The sequence below is a fragment of the Canis lupus genome, chromosome X (assembly GCF_003254725.2).
Source record: "Canis lupus dingo isolate Sandy chromosome X, ASM325472v2, whole genome shotgun sequence".
Lineage (NCBI taxonomy): Eukaryota > Metazoa > Chordata > Mammalia > Carnivora > Canidae > Canis > Canis lupus.
In genome coordinates, this window is record NC_064281.1 from 81,969,819 (window position 1) to 81,996,148 (window position 26,330).

Sequence of the window (26,330 nt, forward strand, 5' to 3'; positions counted from 1 at the left end):
CTTTCCCATCGCAGGGCGCCTCTGGGAGTTGCAGTTTGAGCGTAGTTCCGGGTGGAGAGGCGCCTTTACCGTTCTCACAGACTCTGCCCCTAGCAGCGCGGAACTACAGGTCCCAGGGTCCCTTGCGGCCGCCGTAGTCAAGTGCCGGGTGGAATTGGCCCAGGATGACAGCTGGAGAATGGAGTCAGGTACGGGGATCGGCTTCGTATGGAACCGGGGCGGGTGGTCGCTGTTGGGCCATTGAGTCGGCCACGAGAAACGGGTGTGGGGTCCTGGCAAGAGAGTTACATGAGTCTGAAGGTCCTGTCCCACGGGGGCCCTGACCTGCAGTGGCAGGCGGAAGGAACAGCAGTAGGAGCTGGGGACTACCTCCTGGGTTCATGCGGTGTCTGTGGCCACCTTCCCCCTCCCTGCCGTTGCCTAAGGAGTGGAAAGAAGTAGGGGCTAATTATTCTGACATCTCGGCAGAGTGGCATCAGGGCAGAATTCTGTCACAGCAGTGATAGCATATGACTCCATAGTAAGGTGATGTGCCAGGGTGATGCCAAAGGCAGGGTGTGAGGCCACAGGAGCCACTTGATATCTAATTGACCTCGGTGAGTCCATGGTCTGGTGACATCACAACTTGATGAGAGTCATCTTGATACTGTGGAATGGTGTTGGCCCTTTAATGTCATGACAATAACGATCACATCGAGGCTTAATAGAAATATTAAGCTAATAGTGTTTCTATTTGTGGAAATCCCAAATAGTGTCATAGCAGAAGGGATGCAAACCCTATCCTTTATAGAGCATATTGAGGAGGGCCTTATGCCAAAACTGGGTAATGATAAGAATATACTCAAGGAAGAGACTGATTATGTTTATATTTATCCTGTTATGGTGTCGAACAGGGCTTGGCAAACTTTCTGTGAAGAGCCAGACAGTAAATATTTTAGGCGTTGCAGGCCATAAGGTTAAATTGTGGATAATTTTTAGGCACTTATATAACAAGAGAGAAAACAAATTTCAACAAATGTTAATTGATTAAATCCAAAATAAAACAATAGTTGAGCACCTTTTTTTGTTATACAGGACTACTAATAGAAATGTAATTCTTGTTTTAGGGGGATAACATTTTGTTTAATTGGGGCTCACCATCAGAGTTCCCCATCATAAAAACCATGTCAAATGTTCGCCTGTTAGTGCTGATCTGTAATGAGATTCATTTATTTCATCTTTGTAAATGTCTTTTCACAATGATAGGTGCTGCCAAATACTGCCATTGACCCACAAACATATTCTTGTTAATTTTTATTTATTTTTTAAAATTTCACAATAGCTTTAGCCTTAAGGAAAAGTTGAAAGGGTAGCACATAATTACTGTGTACCCTTCATCCACTTTCCCCTACTGTTCTTTTCCTATTTTAAAAAATTAATTAATTTTTCCCTTTTCCTATTTTTAACAGCTTTATTGAAATGTATTTTACATACCATAGAATTCACTGCCTTTGAATGTATAAATAATTTTTTTGTAACTTTACTGGGTGGTGCAGCCATCACCATAATCAGTTTTAGAACATTTGCGCTCCCTCCAATAAGATCCTTCATGCTCATTTATAGTTCATCCTTGTTCCCACTCCCAGTCCCCAGGTAATGACTAATCTATTTTCCACCTCTATAAATTTGCCTATTCTTGACATTTCATCTAAATAAAATCTTACAGTATGTGGTCCTTTGTGCCTGGCTTCTTTCACTTAGCATGATATTTTTAAGGTCCATTCCTACTTAGCATGTATCCGTACCTCATTAATTTTTCTTGCTGGATGGTATTCTATTTTACGGATAGAACACACTTGTTCTGTCTGCTCACTAGCTCTTAGGTTGTTTCCAGTTGTTGGCTCTCACTACTAATGCTAAGAACATTTGTGTACAAGTCTCCCTGCGGACATATGTTTTCATTTCTTACTGGTAGATACCTAAGAGCAGAATTACTGGAACATGTAGCAAATTTCTGTTTAAGTTTTTAAGAAACTGCAAAACTGTTTCCCAAAGTGGCAGCACTATCTTGCCTTTCCTCCAGCAATGTAGGAGGATTTCTGTTTCTCCAAATCCTTGCCAACATTTGTTATTGTCTTTTTATTATAGCTATTCTAAATGGGTGTGAAATGATAACCCGTTGTGATTATAATTTGCATTTCCTTAACGACTAATGATGATGAGCATCGACTTGTGTGCTTATCAGCCAATTGTGTATCTTCTTTGGTGAAGTGTCTGCTCATATATTTTTTCCATTTTTGAGCTGAGTTATTATCGTTATTGTTTTTTTATTGTTGAGTTGAATGCATTGTTTATACGTTTTAGCCACAAATCCTTGCCAGCTATATGATCTGTGGATATTTTCTACTCGTCTGTGGCTTGCTTTTTCATTTTCTTAACGGTGTCTTTGGAAGTGCAAAGGTTATGAATTTTGATGAGGTCCGATTTATAATTTTTCTCTTTTGTGAACCATGCTTTTGGTGTTGTACATTTTTAAAAGTGTACAGTTTAATTATTAGCAATGTATTTTATTTTATAATTTCATTTTAAATATTTTATTTATTCATGAGACAAACAGAAAGGCAGAGACATAGGCAGAGGGAGAAGTAGGCTCCCTGCGGGGAGCCCAATGTGGGACTCGATCCCAGGACCCCAAGATCACACCCTGAGCCAAAGGCAGATGCTCAACCACTGAGCCACCCAGGTGCCCCTATTAGCAATGTATTTTAGAGTCATGTTACCATCACCACACTTTCATTTTAAAGATTTCCATCACCCTGGAAAGAAACCTCGTGCTCATTTGCAGTCACTCTTCATTGCTACTCCCAGCCTCAGACAACCAATTATATATTTTCTGTTTATATAGATTTTCAATTTCTGTGTTTTCATGCAAACAGAAAGATACAACGTGGTTTTTTGTGTCTGCCTTCTTTCACTTAGCATGTTTTTGACCTTTATCCAAATTTTACTATCTATCAGTTGTTTGTTCCTCTTTATAACTGAATAGTATTCCATTGTATGGTTATACAATATTTTATTTATCTGTTCATCGGTTGATGGGAATTTGGGTGGTTTCTGCCTTTTGGTTATGAATAACGCTTCTCTAAACATTCGTGTGCAAGTTTCTATGCAGACATATGTTTTCATTTCTCTTGGTACATACCTAGGAGTAGAATTGCCAGGCCATATGGCAGCTCTGTTTAACTTTGTGAGGAACTGCCAAACTTTTTCTACAACAGCTGCACCATTTTACATTCCTACCAGCAATGTATGAGGGTTTCAATTTCTCCATCTCTTTACCAACTCTTGTTAATGTCTATCTTTTTTATTATAGCCATTCTAGTGTGTGTGAAGTGGTATCTCTTTGTGATTTTGTTGTTTTGACTTGTGACAGCATGGGAAGTATATAAAGCTTGTTGACATTAATTTTGGTTCAAGCAGTGCTAGTTGTTGAAATGACTTTTCTACAATGTGAGTTTCACAAAGAAGTGCTGTTTTGCCTTGTTATTTTAGGTTGAATTAATTAAGAAACATTATCAAGTCTGCCGTGAAAGCTTGTTTCTAGAGCCATTCAGTGTCTGATAATAGTGGTTGAGGGCAGGTTGTCCAACAGTTTAAAAATGTAAAAATCATTCTACCTTGTTTCCCAGATAAAAACACTACAACTAGACTTAATTTGGCCTACCAGATGCAGTTTGCTGATGGCTGGTGTAGAGTGAAAGTGTCTTGTATGTAGTAGGTGTTCAATAAATATTTATCTTGTTGATTACAGAGATAGAGCAGGCTAGTTGTGTAATATTCACCCAGGATTGAATATAGTAACATTTTACCTTAATACACCAAGGAATTGGATTTGCTTGCCAAGAACAGTTGGAAGAACAACTCAGTACCTCTCCTACTGAGTGACTTGTTTGGGTTTTCTTCTTTTATAGATGGTGTCTTGTACTTTTATTTATTTTTTTTAATTATTTTAAAATTTCATTTTACTTTTTCTTTTGACACAACGTGGAAGTTAACTTTTAATTCTGAGTCCTTTGAGGCTAAAGGCTAAGGTAACCCTTGACTTTTTGAAGGCTGAAAGACAAACAGATCTATAGGGGAGAAAGTTGCTTTTGTCTCTGGCCCCAAGTTATGGAGGAACAAGGTGGTTACTGTTTCTCTATCAAGAGTCAAAGGAGGCCCCTATTAGAGACTGAGTCCCTTGTTGCTCATATGATTAAGTGTTTCCTGTTTGCCATTTCTACTCATCACCTAGATTTTAGGTCCTAGAACAAGCCAAGTTCATCTTCTGGACCTAATAAGGTGAAGAATAACATTTATCGATTACATGTGTCAGATACTGATCTTATCTCATTTAATCCTTCACAACAACCCTACGAGGTAGGTACTATTATCCCTCCAGTCCCCACCTATTTAAAAATGAGAATGCAGGTTCAGAGAATCAAAGTAGTCTAACGTGCCTAAGGCCACACAATTTAGTAAAAGTTGAAGCTAAAATTGAAATCCAGGCCTAAAGCCCTAGCACTTAACTACTACAAAATACTGCTCAGTATTGCTGAATATGAAATTATGTATAAATTAAAGCCTCAGATAATACAATACTAAGTTCTGTAGCTCTTTGGGCTGTAACTCTACTTCTGATGGTATGAAAGTGACATGTTTTTTTGTGCTTTAGAGCAATGTTGTTGTCTAGAACTATTTGTGATGATGGAAAGGTTCTATATCTATGTTGTTCTAGTATGGCAGTGTTAACTTTAAAAATAAAACTGTCAGTTATTTTAGCAGCAAAAAAAATGGATTTATTCAGGAATAGCAGAGAATCACAATTCAGGACATGCAGGCTACAGCAAAACCATAGACATGTCTGGAGAAAAAAGGTGAGGAATGTGGTTTTGTAGAGGAAAGAAGGGGAGGATTTGGGAGCTGTTTTAAGCAAAAAGCCCATTGAAGTAAACTGGGAACTTGAAGGGTAGTGGCTTTTTACTGATTGAGTTGTGACAGTCTCATTGGCTGGACCATTTCCACCCAAGGAGAAAATCTTTCTTCTTCCTGCTGGCATAGAAAAGAATAGACTTCCTGTTGGGAATAGGAGATATGTCTCTTCTTGTTGGGAGGTCTGCAATTGACAAGTGGTAGGGTGTGAGAGCCTCCCTTCTGGCCTCTTGACTCCATTTTAGGGATGTTACCCTTTATTAACTTTCACAGTAGCCACTAGTCACATTGAGCACTTGAAATGTGTCTAAGAACTAAATTTTAGATTTCATTTAATTTTAATTACTTTAGATTTGAACAGCTAAATGTGGCTAGTGGTTATCATTTTGGGCAGTGGAGAGAGAGACAATTTTACCCCATGTGCCCCCTTCTAATTATCACTAACTATTTTACTCAATGCAAATATTCTTTTCATAGCATAACTGGAAGCAAATATATTCTATAGTAAAACAAACTTGAGGACACCTTACACAGGGTGAATGCAAATCAATGAACTGTATAACAGGCTCAGAAATATGTTCTGGGTTATCCAGAAAAAAACTCCTCCATCCCTACCACTTACTGGATAAAGTTTGAACAACGGGCCTGAAGACACTTTGCAATTCATTATTCAAAGATATAATTCGTTTATGTGGCTTATTGCAAACACTTCACAACTGTCAGTTGCCTAGTTTAAGAGGAGATGTTTTAATCTGTGGCTATGATATTTTTTAAGCACATGTTTTGGTGTTAAGGATGAATGTCTTTGGTATTACATCTCACTGGCCTATTTACACCTTCCCCATTTAAAATCTGTCCCTTCATACAACCGGCTATTATAATAAAACATTTTATTTACTTATTCCTTGGGTTTTAGCCTCCATGTTCTTGTTTCTCAGTTATTTGCTTTATAAGTGGTTTCTTTTTTAAACTCTTTAATAAAAAAGTCTCACATGTTGTAGAAATAGTACAGAAAGACTCCTTATATTCTTCATCCAGTTGGTCCCAATCATTACATTTTATATGATAATAATACCATATGAAAAGCAGGAAATTGTTTTGGAGTGATATGTGTGTACACTTCCATGTTACTTTATCACATGAATGGATTTGTGTAACTATCTTTGCAACCAAGATACTGAAATATTCCATCACTGGAAAGCTACCCTTTTACAATCACATCCACCACTTACTCCATCATCCATACTCCTGACAAACACTGTGTTCTCCTTCTCTATAATTTTGTCATTGTGAGAATTTTATATAAGTGGAGTCATAAAATATGTGACTTTTTCATTTTTTTTTACTTCATAATGACTTTAAGATCCATCCAAATTGATATGTGCATCAACAGTTTCTTCTTTTTTTATTGCTGAGAAGTATTCCATGCCTTGGATATAATAAAAGTAGAGTCAGGTTCAACCCTTCTCCTATTGAGGGACATTTTAGTTATTTCTAGTCTGGGGCTATTACAAATAAAAGTGTTATGAACGTTTGAGTATAGGATTTTGTGTACCTAAATTTTTATTTCTCTGATATAAATGCCCAGCAGGGCAGTTGCTGGGTCATATGGTAAGTGTATGTTTAATTTTTAAAGAAACTGACAAATGATTTTTCTTTTTTTTTTTTTTTTTTTTTGACAAATGATTTTTCCAGAGTAGCTATACTATTTTACATTCCTACCGGCAATGTATGAGAGATCTAGCTTCTCTGCATCCTTGCTGGTACCAGTAGTGTCATTGTTTTTATTTGAGCCATTCTGATAGGTGCACAGTGATTGATGCCTTATTGTGATTTTATCTCCATTTATTTCATGGCTATCATAGTCGACATTGTTTTATGTCTTTATTTGCCATCCCCATTTCTTCTTCAATGAAATATTCCTTCATGTACTTTGCCCATTTTCTCATTGCATTGTTTGGGTTTGGTTGTGTGTGTGTGTGTGTGTGTGTCTGTACTTGTGTGTTTTAATTGTCGAGTTTTTAGAGTTCTTTAAATAGTTTAGATACAAGTTCTTTGTCATATATGTAATTTGCAAGTATTCTCTAGCAGCCTATGGCTTGTCTTTTCATCTTATTAATAGGATTTTTTTCACAGAGTAAGAACTTATTTGCGATGATATCCTATTCATCGATTCATTTCTTTCTTTTCAGTATTGTGCTTTTGTTGTTCTGTCTAACTCTTCATCAAGCCCTGGAGCCCAAAGACTTTCTCCTAGCTTTTTTCTAAAAATTTTCTAGTTACATTTTACTTTTTTAAAATTTATTTTTATTATTATTATTATTTTTTACATTTTACATTTAAGCCCACAATCCATTTCCAGGTAATTTCTGTATATTGTGTGAGGTTTGAGTTGAGATTAATTTTTTAAACTATGAGTACCCAGTTGCTTCAGCTTCATTGAATTGCTTTTGCACTGTGGTTTAAAAAAATGAGTATGCTTAATTTGTATAGGCCTATTTCTGGGTTTTCTGTTCTGACTCATATGTCTCTCTATGTGTCTGTCACTCTGCTATGCCCTAGAGTTTTCATTACTGTAGCTCTAATAAATTTAAAAATTGGATAGAATGATTCCTCATACTTTATTATTTTTTCAATAGTGTTTGTTTCTTTTCCTTTTCCTATATGTTTTAGAATAATCTTTGCCTATATCTAAAACAAATTTTTCCTGGGATATTGATAGGAATTATATTAGACTTGTATATCAATTTAGGGAGAATGGATGTCTTTACTATGTTGAGTTTTCCGATCTGTGAATGGGGAATGTCTCTCCAAATAGATTGTATTTTATTCATTTTCTTGGCATTGTGTCATTTTCAGGGTACAAGTCCTGTACATATTTTTTGAAAATTATAACTATTTCATTTATTTGAGTGACTCTTAATGGTGTTGTATTTTTATTTTTGGTTTCAATATGTTCGTTGCTAGTATATAGTAATGCAGATGATCATCTTGCACCTTGCAATGATTCTGAATTTGCTAAGTTTTGGAGGTTGTTTTTTGTTTGTTTTGGTTGATTTCTTGGGATTTTCTTTGTAGACTTTTTTATTTTTTTTTAATTTTTTTTTAATTTTTTTTTTAAATTTTTATTTATTTGTGATAGTCACAGAGAGACAGAGAGAGAGAGGCAGAGACACAGGCAGAGGGAGAAGCAGGCTCCATGCACCGGGAGCCTGATGTGGGATTCGATCCCGGGTCTCCAGGATCGCGCCCTGGGCCAAAGGCAGGCGCCAAACCGCTGCGCCACCCAGGGATCCCTGTAGACTTTTTTAAATAAGATTTTATTTGTTTATTCATGAGAGACACAGAAAGAGAGAGGCAGAGATATAGGCAGAGAGAGAAGCAGGCTCCATGCAGGGAACCCGATGTGGGACTAGATTCCAGTACTCCAGGACCATGCCCTGAGCTGAAAGCAGATGCGCTTAACTGCTGAGCCACCCAGGCATGCCATCTTTGTAGACTATCTTGTCATCAGCAAATAGGGACAATGATATTTCTTCCTTTTTACTCGATATGCTTTTTATTTTTTTCTTTTCTTATTATTCTGTCTAGAACTTCTAGTATGTTGAATAGCAATGGTGAGAGTTGAACCCTGAAGTATTGGCCTTGTAAGAGCTGGGAAGTATTCACTCTTCTATTTTCTGGAAGAGATTATGTAATATCAGTATTAATTCTCCTTCAAGTAGTTGGAAGAATTCTCCAGTGTGATCATCTGGGCCCAGGGATTTCTTTTTTTGGAGTTTTAAAAGTGCAGATTCAATTTCTGTGATAGTCATAGGACTACTCACATTATCTATTTCATATTGGGTGAGTATGTATTTACAGTTTTCAAGGAAGTGGTCCAATCTATCTAAATTGTAAAATTTATGTGTAAATTTGTTTGTAGTAGTGCCTTATTATCTTTTTGAAGTTTGCAGAATCTCTAGTGATATCTTGTCTTGTTCTGACATTAATTTGTGTCTTCTCTCTTTTTTTCAATTTGTCACTATTGCTAGAGGATTCTTGTTTTTATTGATTTTTTCAAAGAATTGGCTCTTTATTTCATTGATTTTTATTTTTCAGTATCATTGATTTTCTGCTTCATCTATTATTTCCTAACTTTTGCTTTCTTTGGGTTTATTTTGCTCTTCTTTTTGTAGTTTTTAAGGTGAGAAATTATATTTTTAAATTTGAGATTTTTCCTTCTTTCTAAGGTATGTATTTAGTGCTATAAATTTCCCACTCAGCAGTGGTTTAGCTGCATGTCATATTTTTTTTTTACTTTGGTAAAAAATACATAATATGAGATCCACTCTCAACAAATTTTTAAGTATACATGACAGTTAACTATAGGTTTGGTGTTGTACAGCGGATCTCCAGAACTTTTTCATCTGGCATGACTGAAACTCTATACCCATTGAACAGCAATTCCCCCATTTCCCCCTCCACCCAACCTCTGGAAACCTCTGTTGTTCTTATTTCTGTTTCTTTGAGTTTGAATACTTTAGATACCTCATGTAAGTGGAATGAGGCAGTATTTGACATTCTGTGACTAGGTTATTTCACTTAGGATAATGTCCTCAAGGTTCATCCATGTTGTAGCATATGACAGGATTTCTACTTATATGTCAGACTAATAGTCTATTGCATGTATATGCTACATTTTCTTTATCCATTCATCTATTGATGGACATTTAGGTTATTTCTACCTCTTGGCTGCTGTGGGTAATGCTGCAATGAACATGGCAGTGTAAATATCTTTCTAAGATCCTGATCTTAATTCTTTTGGATAAATACCCAGAAATGGGATTGCTGGATCATATGGTAGTTACACTGTTAATTTTTTGAGGAATTGCCATAGTGTTTTACATAGCAGCTATTCTATTTATTCATTGCCACCAACAGTGCCAAGGCTTCCAGTTTTTCCACATGCTCACCAACACTTGTAATTTTTTCTTTTTTTTAAATAATGGCCATCCAAATAAGTGTGAAGTGATACCTGATTGTGGTTTTGATTCACATTTCCCTACCAATTAGTGATGTTGAGCATCTTTTCATATACCTTTTGGCCATTTATATGTCTTCTTTGGAAGAATATCTATCCAAATCCTTGGCTCAGTTTTAAATGAAGTTATTTTTTTTTTTTTTTTGCTATTGAGTTGTAGGGGTTCCTTACATATTTTGGATATTAACCCCTTATCAAATACATGGTTTAAAAATATTTTTCTCCAAAAAAAAAAAAAATATTTTTCTCCTATCCCATAGGTTGTCTTTTTGTTCTGTTGATTGTTTCCTTGCTCAACAAAAACTTTTTAGTTTGATGTAGTTTCACCTGTCTGTTTATGCTTTGATTGCCTGTGCTTTTAGTGTCATATTCAAGAAGCTATTGCCAAGACCAATATCATGAAGCTTTTGTCCTGTTTTCTTCGAGGTATTTTACAGTTTTCGAGCTTATGTTGAAATCTATAATTTTGAGCTGATTTTTGTGTATAGTATAAGGGTCCAATTTTTCTTTTGCATGTAGATGTTGTTTTCCCAACACTGTTTGTTGAAGAGACTATCTTTTCTTCATTGTGTACTCTAGGCGCCCTGGTCAAAAATCATTTGACCATAAATGTGTGAGTTTATTTCTGGGCAGTGTGTTCTATTCCACTGGTCTATATGTCTGTCTTTATGCCAGTGCCATACTGTTTTGATTTCTATAACCTTGTAATATATTTTCAAATTAGGAAATGTGTGGCCTCTAGCTTTGTTTTTCTTTCTTAAGATTCTTTTAGCTATATGAGGTCATTTTCAGTTTCATATCAATTTTAAGATTGTTTTGTCTATTTCTGTAAAAATGCCACCAGAATTTTGATAGGGATCATATTCAGTATATAGATTGATTTGGATGGTGTGGGTTTTTGTACAATATTGTCTTCCAATCCATGAACATGGGGGTCTTACAATTTATTTGTGTCTTTGAATTCCTTTCAGTAATGTTTTGTATAATTTACAATGTACCAGTCTATCACCTCCTTGGTTAAGTTTTTTCATAACTTTTTAAAAATTATTTTTCCTTCTGTTTTAATGAAATAATTTTCTAAATATTTTTTCAGATATCTATCTCATTGCTATTATATGGAAATATGACTGATTTTTTGTATGTTGATTTTGTATACTATAAAAACTTTATAGTACATACTAAATTCACTTATTTTAACAATTTTGTAGTCTTTAGGGTTTTTACATATAAAGTTATATGATGTACAAACAAAGCTAATTTTATTGCTTTCTGATTTAAGTCTTTTTAAAATTTATTTAGCCTAATTGCTCTGGCTATGACTTCTAGTACTAGATTGAACAGAAATGGTGACACTGGGTATCCTTTCTCATCCCTGATCTTAGAGGAAAGCTTTCACTTTTTCACCATTGAGTATATTATCTGTGGAATTTTTATATATGACCTTTATTATTTTGAGGTAGTTTCCTTTTATTCTTAGTTTGTTAGAATACTCAACTTTTCAACATAAAAAGGCGTTGAGAATTTTTTCAAATGCCTAATCTGAATCTATTGAGATGATCATGTGGTTTCCCTCCTGATTCATTCTGTTAATGTGGTGTATCACATTAATTGATTTGTATATACGTTGGGTCATCCTTGCATCCCAGGGAGAAATTCTACTTGGTCGTGGTGTATGATTTTTAAAAATATGTTATTAAATTTGGATTCCTCATATTTTTGAAGATTTTTACATCTATAACCATCAGGGAAATTGGCCTGCAATTTTCATTTTCCCTAATGTCTTTTTCTTGTTTTGGTATCAGGGTAGGGCCCGCCTCACAAAAATAGTTTGGAAGTGTTCCCTCGTTTTCAATGTTTTGGAAGAGTTTAAGAAAAATTGTCTTCAGAAATTATTTTTTTAAAGATTTTATTTATTCATGAGAATGAGAGAGAGAGAGAGAGGGAGAAAGAGAGAGAGAGGCAGAGACACAGGCAATGGGAGAAGCAGGCTCCGTGCAGGGAGCCTGACGTGGGACCCGGTCTCCAGGATAAGGCCCTGGGCCGAAGGCAGCGCTAAACTGCTGAGCCACCCAGGCTGCCCCAGAAATTATTTTTTAAAAAGAATAATCCTAATTCTTTAAGAATTAAAGAATAAATTTCAGGGCACCTGGGTGGCTTACTCATTTAAGCATCTGACTCTTGATTTCAGCTCAGGTTATGATCTTAGGGTTGTGAGATAGAGCCCCTCATCAGGCTCTGTGCTGAATGGAGAGTCTGTGTAAGAGTTTATCCCTCTCTCCCTCTGCCCCTCACTCCCTGCTTGTGTACTCTCTCTCTAAATAAATACATAAACAAATAAATACATATATATAAATAAATAAAAATAAGTAATACTTTAAAGGAAGTTACTTCTTTAAATGTTTGATAGAATTCACCAGTAAGTCCATCTGGGCCTAAGCTTTTCTTTGTTCAGTTTTTTGATGACTGATTCAATCTCCTTACTAGTTATACTTCTGTTCAGATTTTCTGTTTCTTCACAATTTATTCTTTTTTTATTTTTTATTTTTTTTCACAATTTCGTATTGATAAGTTGCATATATTTAGGAACGTAATCATTTCTTTTAGCTTGTCTAATTTGTTGGCATATAGTTGTTCATAGTAGTCTCTCATAATCCTTTTAATTTCTGTGTCATTGGTTATGATATTTCCTCTTTCATATCTGATTTTATTTATCTGGGCATTCTATTTTCTTAGCTTATGTAGCTAAAGATTGTCAATTTTGCTGATCTTTTCAAAAAAACACCTATTAGCAATTGATAAGCCTCTATTTCTGAAGCTACATTTTCATATTTAGCTCCTCAAAAAAAAGAGAGAGAGAGAGACCTGCATGGTTCAGCGGTTGAACACCTGCCTTCGGCCCAGGGCGTGATTCTGGAGTCACAGGATCAAGTCCCACATCAGGCTCCCTGTGTGCAGCCTGCTTCTCCCTCTGCCTATGTCTCTGCCTCTCTCTCTCTCTCTTTTTCTCTTATGAATAAATACATAAAATCTTTTGAGAGAGAGAGAGAGAGAAAAAGAGAGAAAGGACAAATAAAATCACAGACAAAAGAGATGAAATAACAACCGATACCACAGAAACACGATTGTAAGAGAATATTATGAAAAACTATATGCCAACAAATTAGACAACCTAGAAGAAACAAATAAATTCCTAGAAACATATAACCTACCAAAGTGAAGCAGGAAGAAATAGAAAATTTGAACAGACCAATTACCAGCAAGGAAATTGAATCAGTAATCAAAAAACTCGCAACAAACAAAATTCAAGGACCAAAAGTCTTCCCAGACCAATTCTACCAAACATTTAAAGGTTTAATATCTATACTTCTCAAACTAGTCTAAAAAATAGAAGAGTAAGGTAAACTTCCAAATTTATTCTATGAAGTCAGTATCACCCTGATACCAAAACCAGATAAAGACAACACAAAGAGGGAGAGAGGGAGAGAGAGAGAGACAGAGAGAGGGAGAACTACAGGCCAATGTCTCTGATGAACATAGATGCAAAGCTCCTCAACGATGGAACAGAATAGAAAACCCAGAAATAAAAAAAAAAAAGAAAAAAGAAAACCCAGAAATAAACACACAATTAAATGATCAATTAATCTTCCACAAAGCAGAAAAGAATATCCAATGAGAAAAAGACAGTCTCTTAAATAAATGGTATTGGGAAAACTGGTCTGCCACATGCAAAAGAATGAAACTAGATCACTTTTTACACCATACACAAAAATAAACTCAAAATGGATTAAAGACCTAAATGTGAGGCCCAAAACCATAAAAGTCCTAGAAGAGAGCACAGGCAGCAATGTCTCTGACATCGGCCATAGCAACATTTTTCTAGATATATCTACTGCGGCAAGGGAAAAACAAAAACAAAACAAAAAGAAACTATTGGGACTATATCAAAATAAAAAGCTTTTACCCAGTGGAGGAAACAATCAATAAAACTAATAGGCAACCTACTTAATGGGAGAAGATATTTGCAAATAACATATCTAATAAAGGGTTAGTATCCAAAATATATGAAGAAGTTATACAACTCAATGCCCCAAAAATGAATAATCCAATTTAAAAATGGGCAGAAGACATGAACAGACGTTTCTTCAAAGAAGACATCCAGATAATCAACTGACACATGAAAAGATGTTCAGCATCACTCGTCATCAAAGAAATGCAAATCAAAACTACAATGAGATGTCTGTCAGAATGGTTAAAATAAAAAACAACAAGAAACAACAAGTGTTGGTAAAGATGTGGAGAAAAAGAACACTCACGCACTGTTGGTAGAAATGCAAACTGGTGCAGCCACTGAGGAAAACAGTATTTAGTTTCCTCAAAAAGTTAAAAAATAGAGCGTTACCTGGGTGGCTCAGTTGGTTAAATGTCTGACTCTTGGCTTCAGTTCAGGTCATGATCTCAGGGTTGTGAGAGTGAGCCCTGAGTTGGGCTCCACTCTCCTTCTTCTTCCCTCTCCCTTCCCCCCCCTGCCCTTTCCCCTGCTTTCCCACTCTTTCAAATCAATTCATCATTCAATCAATCAATCTTTTAAAAGCTAAAAAAAAGTAAAAAAAAATAATAAAATAAAAGTTAAAAATAGAGGGGTGTCTGGGTGGCTTAGTGGTTGAGCATCTGCCTTCGGCTCAAGTCGTGATCCTGGGGTCCTGGAACTGAGTCTCACATCAGACTCCCCACAGTGAGCCTGCTTCTTCTTCCTCTGCCTATATCTTTGCCTCTCTCTCTGTGTCTCTCTTAAATAAAAAAATCTAAAGAAAAAGAAATATTAAAAGTTAAATATAGAACTATCCTATGATGCAGTTATTGCACTTCTGTGTATTTATCCAAAAAACCCACAAAAACACTAATTCAAAGGGATGCATGCACCCTTATGTTTATAGTAACATTATTTGTAACAGCCAAGATACTGAAGCAGCCCAAGTGTCCACCAATAGATGAATGGATAAAGAAATTATCATATATATATTTGTATATTATATAAATGGAATATTATTCAACCATTAAAAGAATGAAATCTTGCCATTTGCAACATCATAGATGGAGCTAGATTATAGTATAATGCTAGTATAATGCTAAGCAAAATAAGAGAAAGACAAATACCATATGATTCCACTCATATGTGGAATTTAAGAAACAAAACAAATAAGCAAAGGAAAAAGAGAGAGAGAGAGAGAGAGAAACACCAAGAAACAGACACTTAACTCTAGAGAACTGATGATTACCAGAGGGGAGGTGGGTGGAGGGATGGGTGAAATAGGTGATGGGAATCAAGGAGTGCACCTGTCATGATGAGCACCAGGTGTTGTATGGAATTGTTGAATCACTATATTGTACACCTGAAACTAATATTACACTGTATGTTAACTATACTGGAATTAAAATAAAAAATTTATTAAAATTTTTTTCTCGTGTGATTCCAATATATGTATCACCTCACTTTGGTTTCTGTTGTCTTTTCTTACTCAACCTGAGATGTTGAGAATTTTTGTATGTTGAGTGATTTTCCATTGTATCCTGGACATTTTGAGCATTACGTTATGAGACTCTGGATATTCTATTTTAGCGTATCTGATCTGAGACTGCTCTGAGACTGCTCTGATGAAAGAATGGGGGCATGGCTTCATTATTGCCAGATGGAGGCAGCATTCAAGGTTTCCCACTCACCATTCATTGATACTAGGGTAGGAATGGGGCATATTATTATAACTGGGTAGGGGTAGAATTTCAGGCTCCCCACTAGACCTCTGCTGACAGAACCCTGGCTTGGAGAGAGAGGAGCATCTTGCTACTGCTCATGGCCTCCTTTTCTATCATGTTCTGGGGGCTTCATTGCTGCCAGGCAGGGATAAAAGTACAAGATACCTGCTAAGCCTCTTCTGAACCTGCCTCAGAGAGAGGGAAGGTGGGTGTGTGACTGTTTACTGCCAGATGAAGGTGGAGGTCTAGGCTCTGCACTTGGTCTTCACTGATGGGTGTGGAGTAGGGGCCACAGTTTTTTTCTTTGGGTGCTTGTCTAGAGCAATTATTGTCTAAAAGGTTACTGTCTTGGGTCACCAGGGCGGCTCAGTTGGTTAAGTGTCGAACTCTTGATTTTGGCTCAGGTCATGATCTCAGGATCTGGAGATTGAGCCCTACGTTGGGCTCTGAGCTCATTGGGGAGTCTGCTTAAGGATTCTCTCTCTACTTCTCCCCCTGCCCCTCCCCCTGCTCGTGTTCTCTCTCTCTTTCTCTCTCTCTTTCTCTCAAGTAGATACATCTTTAAAAAATAAAATGAAAAGGTTTCTGTCTTGCTAGGCTACCACTTTCCATTCCTTTGGCTAGAGCTTTTTTAAGGGTCTATTTTCATCTGAACCCATTGGTATTTCTGAGTGGCTGGCTTCTCCATCACTGGGTCCAGGATGCATTACTCAAAAGCAAGACCCAGGGAACTTACTTGAGTCTTGAGGTCCCTAGCCAGACTATCTTCTCTCTACCTTTCAAAACTATATAATATACAAATGTTGTATATTAATATATGTTTGTGTTATTTTATATATTTTATATATGTATAAAAATAATATATATTTATAAATATAAATATTTTTATATTTAATTATAAATATAAAATTATAAATATAAATATATGTATTTATAAATATAAATATAAAATATATTTTATATATGTATATTATATGTATTTTTATACATATATGAAATAACATCCAGTGTTTGGTATATGTTATATATATTATATTATATATATATATAATATTCAGTGTTTTTAGCCATATTTATTGGGAAGAATAAAGAAAGTGTGTTTATTCTGTCTTTTCTTGGAACCAGAAGATGTATAAGGGGTTAAAGAAACATGAATTCTGTGTTAGTTATAGTCTTTCTCCCTGTAAAAATGTAGTTAAGAATGGATAAAATCACTCGGACTCCTACCCCCATTGGTGTACTTTTGTGTGTGTGGATATTTTCACACTGTGATAAGATAAATTACTCTCTAATTTTTAATGTAAAGTTTAGTACTGTGAAATATATTTACGTTATCATGAAATAGATCGCCAGAACTTTTTCATCTTAAAAATCTGAAACTCAATACCCATTAAACAACAATTTACCTTTTTTCTAGTCCCTGGCAGCCACCATTCTACTTTCTGTCTATGAATTTGACTAGTTTAGTTATCTCATATAAAATAGAATGATACAGTATGTGTCCTTTTTGACTGGCTTTTTTTCACTGAGTGTAGTGTCCTCAAGACTCATCCATGTTGTAGCAGATGACAGGATTTCCTTCTTTGTATGGCTGAATAATATTTTATTGTACAATATATACATATATACCTCATTTTGTTTATTCACTCATCCACTGATGGACATTTGGATTGTTTCTACCTCTTGCCTACTTAGAATAATGCTGCTGTGGACACAGATGTTCAAATATCTCTTCAAGACCCTGATTTCAATTCTTTTGAACATACACCCAGAAATGGAATTGCTAGATCATGAGGCAATTCTATTTTTAATTTTTTGAGGAACCTCCAGTATTGCTTTCCATTGTGGTCGTACCATTTTATAATCCTACCAACAGTGTCCAAGTCTTCCAGTTTTTCTGTATCCTTGGTAACACTTGTTATTTTCTGTAGCCACCCCAATGTGTATGAGGTGATAGCCCATTGAAATTTTGATGTACATTCTTCTGATGATTAGTGATGTTGGGCATTTTTTATATACTTGTTGGTTATTCAGATAATCTTTGGAGAAGTGTCTATTCAAGTCCTTTGTCCATTTCAAAAATCAGATTATTTGATTTTTGGTCTTTGAGTTGTAAATGAGTTTATTATGTGTTCTAGATATTAATCCCTTAATGGATATATTATTTGAAAGTCTTTTCTCACATTCCATAGATTCCCTTTTCAATGCGATGATTGTGTACTTGGATGCACAGAAGCTTTGAAGTTTTTGTAGTCTTGTTTGTTTGTCTATTTTGCTTTTGTTACTTGTCCTTTTGGTGTCATATCCAAGATATGATTGCCATGTCCAATGTCAGGAAGTTTTTCCTCTGTTTTCTTCTAGGCATTTTATGCTTTTAGATCTTATGTTTAGGTCTTCATTTTGAGTTGATTTTTGTATATGGTGTATGACAGGGGTCCAACTTCGTTCTTTTGCATGTGGATATCCAGTTTCCCCAGTACCATTTCTTGAAGGGACTGTCCTTTTCCCCTTGAGTTGTCTTGGCACCCCTGTCAAAGACTATTTGACCATATATACAAGGGCTTATTTCTGAGCTTGCTAGCCTGTTCCCTTGGTCTATTTGTTTGCCTTTTTTTTTTAAAGGTTTTATTTATTTATTCATGATAGTCACAGAGAGAGAGAGAGAGAGAGAGAGAGGCAGAGAGAGAGGCAGAGACACAGGGAGAGGGAGAAGCAGGCTCCCCTGCAGGGAGCCCAACGTGGGATTCGATCCCGGATCTCCAGGATCACGCCCTGGGCCAAAGGCAGGCGCCAAACCGCTGCGCCACCCAGGGATCCCTATTTGTTTGCCTTTATGCCAGTATCATACTGTTTTGGCTACTATGTCTTTGAAATATCTTTTGAATGTAGGAAGTGTGAATCCTGCAACTTTGTTCTTCTCTTTAAAAATCGTTTTGGATATTTGGAGTTCCTTGAGATTCCTTATGAATTTATCTATTTCTGTAAAAAATGCCATTGGGATTTTGAAGAATTTTGTTCAATCTGTAGATTGTTTTGGGTAACATGGGTATCTTAACAATATTAAGTCTTTCAATCCATGAATACAGATGTCTTTGTATTTCTATGTGTCATTTTTATTTTCTTTCAGTAATGTTTTGTAGTTTCCCACAGGTATACTTCTATATACTAAGTAAAAGTAGATTATTAAGTAAAAATTCTTTGTTAAACCTTGCTTTTCCAGTAATTTCAGAGTACAGAAGTATGGATGGCATACCATCCATTGTTCCCAGAAATTATTTGCTGCTTGGCACAATTGCTGCCACTACCAGCAATTATTCTGTCATTGAAACCGTAGCTAGCTCCTTTATGGTACAATAGAATGGGGGGCAAGGATCTGCATCCCATTTTTCTCTTTATTCACTATTATTACATTTCCCTTAAAACTAGTCTCATTTAGTGACTCTAAACTTGAGACCCTGGCAGGACTACTTTTAAGGGTGGCAATAAAGAAAGGCAGAACCCGGCTTTGGATGGAGAGACTTCAAAGTAAACCCAACCCTGAGCCCTGCCTGTTTCATGAAGCCTTCTCTGATTATGCTATCACATGTTCATCTGCTTTTTCTGACCTCCTGATAACACTTGTGTGTATTATATAACCAGCATTCATCTCATCTTACCAACTAAAGTGGAGCCCCAGTTGCCTTACTTTTTCTGGGGGAAAAGGCATTTTGAGTAACCAGTTTTCTAAATGGCTCATGATTTCCCCAGAAGCTTTTAGCATTTTAACTATCATAAATGGAATTCTCCAAAGTGAAAAAAACCCAACCAAAAAGGAATTTACTCCTTTGGTTTCTTACACAGCATTTATGGACACAATCTAAATTTTTGAGTAAGGATCATTGTTATGACTATCAGTTCTTACATGCTATAATACAGTAGTAATCTAAGGCCTGTTGAATAGTTGCATCTGCATTGAATGGTTCCAGACCATTTATTTTTTTATTTTTTAAAAAAAATTGTATTTATTTATGATAGTCACACACACACACACACAGAGGCAGAGACGCAGGCAGAGGGAGAAGCAGGCTCCATGTACCGGGAGCCCGATGTGGGATTCGATCCCGGGTCTCCAGGATCGTGCCCTGGGCCAAAGGCAGGCGCCAAACCACTGCGCCACCCAGGGATCCCAGTTCCAGACCATTTAGTCTGTGTGTGTGTGTGTGTGTGTGTGTGTGTGTGTATGAGAGAGAGAGAGAGAGAGAGAGAGAGAGAGAGAGAGAGAATGTGGGTATATGTAAATTTGCATTAGTTTTTAATGATATTCTATTTCCTTGTCAGCCTGTCCTTCTTGCTGGCGTCAATCTACTTTTCTAAAAAATCTATTTTATCCCCTAGCTCAGAAGACTCACAAAAGGTCTCTTAACTGGGACTCAGTGCCTGAAGGGAATGCTTCTCAAGGGTCTTGAAAGATTCAGGGTTTATCTTCTCTAGTCTTTTTTGTTTATTTGTAAGCTTGCTCTAGTTTGGAGAACCTAATTGTGGGACTAAGAACAAAATCTCTAGGAACAGGAACCACTGGGGCCCTTGAAACTAGATCACCCTGATTTTTCCCTCGGTCAAACTCTGCTCACACTTCATGACTCTCCAATCTGACACTTTCTGCTGGATCTGCTGGAAAGAATAGTTGGTGACAGGAAGCATTTTGAGGCAACTCTGGCCTGTATCACTTCCTGTCATCAGAAAAAAAAATCAAAAAGTGACACTTAAGAAAAGGCACTTTCTATTTACTCAGGTCTCTGACAAAGAGTTCAGAGTGGGGAGTATTTTTTAATTTTACGAAGGAGCCTCGGTGTCCAACGAAAGATGAATGGATAAAGAAGATGTGGTTTATGTATACAATGGAATATTACTCAGCTATTAGAAATGACAAATACCCACCATTTGCTTCAACGTGGATGGAACTGGAGGGTATTATGCTGAGTGAAGTAGGTCAGTCGGAGAAGGACAAACATTATATGTTCTCATTCATTTGGGGAATATAAATAATAGTGAAGGGGAAGATAAGGGAAGGGAGAAGAAATGTGTGGGAAATATCAGAAAGGGAGACAGAACATAGAGACTGCTAACTCTGGGAAACGAACTAGGGGTGGTGGAAGGGGAGGAGGGCGGGGGGTGGGAGTGAATGGGTGACGGGCACTGGGTGTTATTCTGTATGTTAGTAAATTGAACACCAATAAAAAAAAAAAAAAAAAAAAAAAAAAAATTTTACTATCATGGTAATGATGGATGGGCAGAAAGGAGAAATGGGAACGCCTTTAGGGACAGTTACTGAGAAATTCATAGCAGAGATGGGGAACTATGTCATGGGTGTTGCAGAAGCAGTTCGAAGTTCTAGAAGTGTGAGCTGAATATACTGGACATAACAAAGCTGGGGATATACATAAAAGTTATAATTGGGAAAATGAAGGAAACAATTATTTGTTGTACTTCCCAGTACACATCTATTTTCATATTTATTATCATGGAATTGCTTCAATATTTCAGAGATGTTAGAATTTGAGTACACTCTGAGTGCTGATCCTAATTCACTGGTGTAAAGTAAGATACATGAAACTGATGTACAGGCTTTGAAATTTAAGTATGTTGTGCCAATTCTAATTAAACACGTAGCTTTGGAGATATTAACACGCATGTGAAACTTACAAAGTCCTTTGACATCCATTCTCTCATTTGATCCTCACCATTCCCCTGTGGGGAAAGGTATTATCCACATTTTATGGATAAGGAAAGGGAATCTTAGTTTCAAAGAGTAGCCCAAGGTGACTTGCATAGTAAAAAAAAAAAAAAAAAAAAAAAAAAAAAAAAAAAAAAAAAAAAAAAAAAAAAAACAGAGCAGAAATAGAACCTGGCTTTTCTAATATGTAACCCAGTGTTCTCTTCAGTCTACTTTCTTCCATTAGGATTTTTGGGGAAAATTCAATGTATTTCTCTGATGAAGGCCAGCTAATACTATAGTGGAAAAGAAGAATTAATACATTTGTGAATTCGTAATCAAAGTGAGCCTGAAAAAGAGATAGCATTTTGGAATGCTGTAAGTTGAGAAATCCAATAAATTAGCCTGACATCTAAATAATATCTGAAGCCCCAAATACTTTCACTTGGATTTGATGTGTGTGTGTTGGGGGAGGGGAGAAATTTAGAACTATATCTCTTTTCCTGATAACAGAAAACTTACATGATAACAGAAGAATATTCTCTTGTTAGCATAATTTTTATCTATATCACAAATCTGTACCAGAAATAAATCCAGTATAGAGATTTACCTTTTATCTTTTCTTGAATTGAGGCATTCTTTACATCCAATTAAGTGCATGAATCTTAAGTGTACAGCTCAATGAAATTTTATATATGTGCACCCTCCACCCAGATCAAGATAAAAAACATTTCAGGATCCCTGGGTGGCTCAGTGGTTTAGTGCCTGCCTTTGGCCCAGGGCATGATCCTGGAGACCCTGGATTGAGTCCCACGTCAGGCTCCCTGCATGGAGCCTGCTTCTCCCTCTGCCTGTGTCTCTGCCTCTCTCTCTCTCTATCTCACATGAATAAATAAATAAAATATTTTTAAAAAAAAGATAAAAAACATTTCTTCCCCCACCTCTGCTGCCCCAAAGTTTGCCTTTTGCCTCCTCCCACCAGTCGACACCACCTCCCAAAGGTGACAACTATTCTAACCACTATTATCATAGATTAGTTTTGGCTGATTTCTGAGTTCATATAAACAGAATCATATTGTGTGTACTATTTTGTGCCTGGCTTTCTTTATTTAGCATGACTGTGAGACTCATCTCTGTTTTGTACATAATATTAGTTATTTTTGTGGTTCTATGCCACTGCCATGAATGATTCACCACAATTTATCCATTCCCCTTGTCTTAGTCCGTTCAGGCTGCTGTAACAAAATTTCATAGATCAGGTGGCTTAAACAACCAAAATTTATTTCTCACAGTTCTGGAGGCTGGGAACCCCAAGGTTGTGGCAGCAGCAGGTTCGATATCTGGTGAGGTTTCTCTTTCTGGCTTGTGAATGGCTGCCTTCTTGTTGTGTCCTCACATGATGGAGAGAGCTCACCTCTCTGGTGTCTCTTCTTTTAAGGGAACTGATCCCACTCATGGAGATTCTATCTTCATGACCTTATTACCTCCCAAAGGACCCACCTCCAAATACAACTGTATTGGGGATTAGGGCTTCATGTGTTGATAGCACCCCACTGATGGACACTTGGATTGTTTCTGGGTTTTGAATATTATGAATAAAGCTGCCACGAACATTTTTGACCATATCTTTTGGTGGACACAAGCACTCATTTTTCTTGGACAAAAACCTAGGAGTGAAATCGCTAGGGTAGGTACAATAAAAGACATTTTTAACTTAGAATAAGTTAACTTAGTATTACTGAAAGAACTGGTGGCTGAGCATCTTGTAAGAAACCCCAATTTATGAAGAGCCACTTCTGGAGTTATAAATGGATCTGTGTTTTGATTAGCAGATCAAGATTCTCTGCCTGTCAGATATTCTAGGGTATTTTTGCTGTGGTAGGTGGGTTGGGTCTTTCATGTTTTGGGGTAGATAGATATTTATTTTCCCAGTGCCTGGTACACAGAGTGCCCATCAGGGATAAGGAGCCATTTTATTGCAAGTTGCATCTTTTTTTAGATGGAATAAAGTTGTCTTTTCTTGGGCAATGTGGCTCAAATAATGATAAAATCATGTTGGAAAATCAAGCTCACTTCACAGAAGTCTGCCCTAGGATTAACTTGGAATACATCTTTTGTTTGAAAAGTGAAGGTACAGGTATAATTTTACGCAATCCAAAAACTTGACTCTGGCAGTATAACTTTACATGACATCAAAGGTAAAGAATTTTTAAACATTTTATGTCTGCTGGCAACATTTACTAATAAAGTGTGATGTTGAAACGGTATGGGGAAATTACAGTGGTCTGTGAAGTGGTTGAGGTGATTGTAAACAGAGGAGATAAGTGGGAAAGTGCTCTGAATGAAGAGTTAACTGTTCCTGGAAAGCACTCAAGAGTTTCTCTCATTGTGCTGTAGCAGTGAGCTCGCCACAAGACAGAGACCCACCTTAACCTCTTCCTTGCCAAAGAAGGTTGCTTCAGGTTTGGGTGTTTTTTTTTTTTTTAACAGAAGTTAATTTGATACTGAATGTTTAAAAACCAACAGCTAAGGGGCACCTGGGTGGTTCAGTGCTTGAGCATCTACCTTTGGCTCAGGTTGTGATCCCACATTGGGCTCCCTGCAGGGAGCCTGCTTCTCCATCTGCCTGTGTCTCTGTCTCTCTGTCTCTCTCTCAGTGTCTCTCATGAATAAATAAATGAAATCTTAAAAAAAAAAAACTAACCAACCCATCAACTAAGATTGGACTTACAGGCAAATACTTTTTGCACTGTTTCTATTCTGATAATGATGAGATACCCAGACTTCCTCCTGAGTGGATTTGAAAGTGTTCAGGGGCTCCATGAAATCTGTGTTAAGTCCAGAACCCTTACTGAGGCTTCCAAAGCCAACATTGCCTAGGCTTCTTTGTCTCTCCAGCCTTAACCCCTGACAGTCTCCCTGTAGCATCTCTGTTCCACAGTCTCTCAGCCCTTGGCATTCTGGTCTAAGCTTCTCTGCCTGGAACATCCTTCTCCTACCGTATGTGCTTAACTCTGATCATTTAAGGCTAAGGCCTGTCATCGCCTCTTCTCCAAGCCTTCTCTGGACCCTAGACTGGCTTAGATGGTCCTCTGCTGTGCTTCCTTAGCCACCCACTACCCCCCCCCCCGACCATGCAAACACTAACCTTACCATATAAAAATGAACTCTCCTTTTTTCTCTCTTCCCATTAGACTTGAAATTGCTTAACATGTGTTACTGCCCCCAAGGCCGAGTACAATGTTGGTCATATGGTAGGTACCCCACAAAGGATTGTTAAATTGATATTTACATAAACACATAAACCAGCCTTTAGACTTTTGTCAGCATGCCCATTCATTCCATAACCATTTGATGGGCTTAAGGGGACAATGTATCTCAAGGCACTATGATTAGAACTTTAGGGGATATGGAGAAAAGCCCTAACCTGGACTGAGATTGGAGTTCGTTCCAATAGCAGAGAGATGACATGCCTGCAAATAATAATAATCTAGGGAACAAGGTGCCCAGTGCCACAAAAGAAATAAAAAAATAAGGGATTTTAGAAGCTTAGAAGAATAAAAAAGTACTTCTTGTTGGGAAAATTGAGGAAGTATTCATAGAGAAAGTGGCATTTGAGGTAGGACTTAAATATAAGTTGGACATGAATGAGCAAAACGCCTCTGATGTATCATATGGTTTCTTTTGGCTGAAAAGAGTAGATCTGAAGGAGTAATGAGCAACCAGGAACAAATATAAATGTACGAGGTGGTCATATTGGAGAGAGCCTGAAATTCCAAGCTGGTGAGTTTATATGGGATTCCTATCATTTGGAGTAAACTTGGAAGCCTGGGAAGTTTTTGAGCTGCTCGGGGACAAAAGTGAAGAGATCCTTTAAGATAAGTCTGGTAATTGTGTATTTTAGTATTTTCTTAGTAAATTATTATTAACTAATTAATTACTGATAATTACTTTTACTAAATAGTGTGGAAAAACTCCAAGGCCTGTAGCTCCTTGACCTTTTTGCACTAGTCCTTTCTCACTGTAAATCTAGATGAGGCAAGAGATCATATGGCCAATTAGTTCTGAGAAATGAACATTGAAATTGACAGAGGAAGGAACCACCAGCAAGACAGAAATGGCTCATAAAAATGCAAAGACGTATATAGAGTTGTTTGCTTAGGAACCGTGTCCAAAACATTGCCTTCAGCCGTCTGGAAAAATCCAGACACAATATATATTATATTGTTAATATTTATTCCTTTGGGGTAATTCATATAGCTTCCAGTTAAAAATAATTATACTCTTCTAACTTCAGACTATCTACACTTACTCTCCCCTATAAACAGCAAGTACTGCATTGTCAGTTTGTTTTATAGTATGTTATATAACCAGAGCACCTGATTTCTTGTCACCTTAGGCTAGGTCTTCAGCACTTCATGCCTGGATTATTACAACAACTTTCTCATTGCTGTCCCTTGACTCCAATGCCTGGGATCTAGTTTTTATTATAACAGCAGGGTGTAGTGGGAAGAATATTGGTTGGAGAGTAAGGTGAACTTGGTTTGAATCCTGGTTATACTGCTCACTAGCTATATGACTCTGGGCAAGTCTTATCACCTCTCTAAGTCTCAGATCCTTGAACTCTAAACTGGAAGTAATGATCTTTGCCCTGGCTATCTCAGGAGGCTGTCTCAAGGATCATATGAAAATGCTCTGAAAACTGTCAGTGTCTTGACTAAGACTTGGGCTCTACTGGCTTGCTTTCTGCCCTCTACAATCCAATCCTGAGCCACCTCTCTAATCTCATTGCTTGGTATTCTCCAGAATTTACCCCCTACTCTTGGATTCATATATACTTAATAGTATTCCCCTATCTGGACTTTTCTCCAATCTTATTTCTGTTTATCCTAATTGAAGCAATAATTTAAGGAC

At 36.8% G+C, this 26,330-nt stretch overlaps 1 protein-coding gene across 1 annotated transcript in view; it reads left to right on the forward strand.

The window, feature by feature from the left end:
* The first annotated feature begins 14 nt into the window (after positions 1 to 14).
* The window catches only part of ATG4A (autophagy related 4A cysteine peptidase), a 56,314-nt gene continuing 29,998 nt past the window's right edge, over positions 15 to 26,330 (forward strand). Inside the window, exon 1 of the mRNA XM_035712006.2 lies at positions 15 to 188. Within this exon, the coding sequence (XP_035567899.1) occupies positions 179 to 188 (10 nt within the window). The 5' untranslated portion in view covers positions 15 to 178. The remainder of the gene's footprint in view (positions 189 to 26,330) is intronic.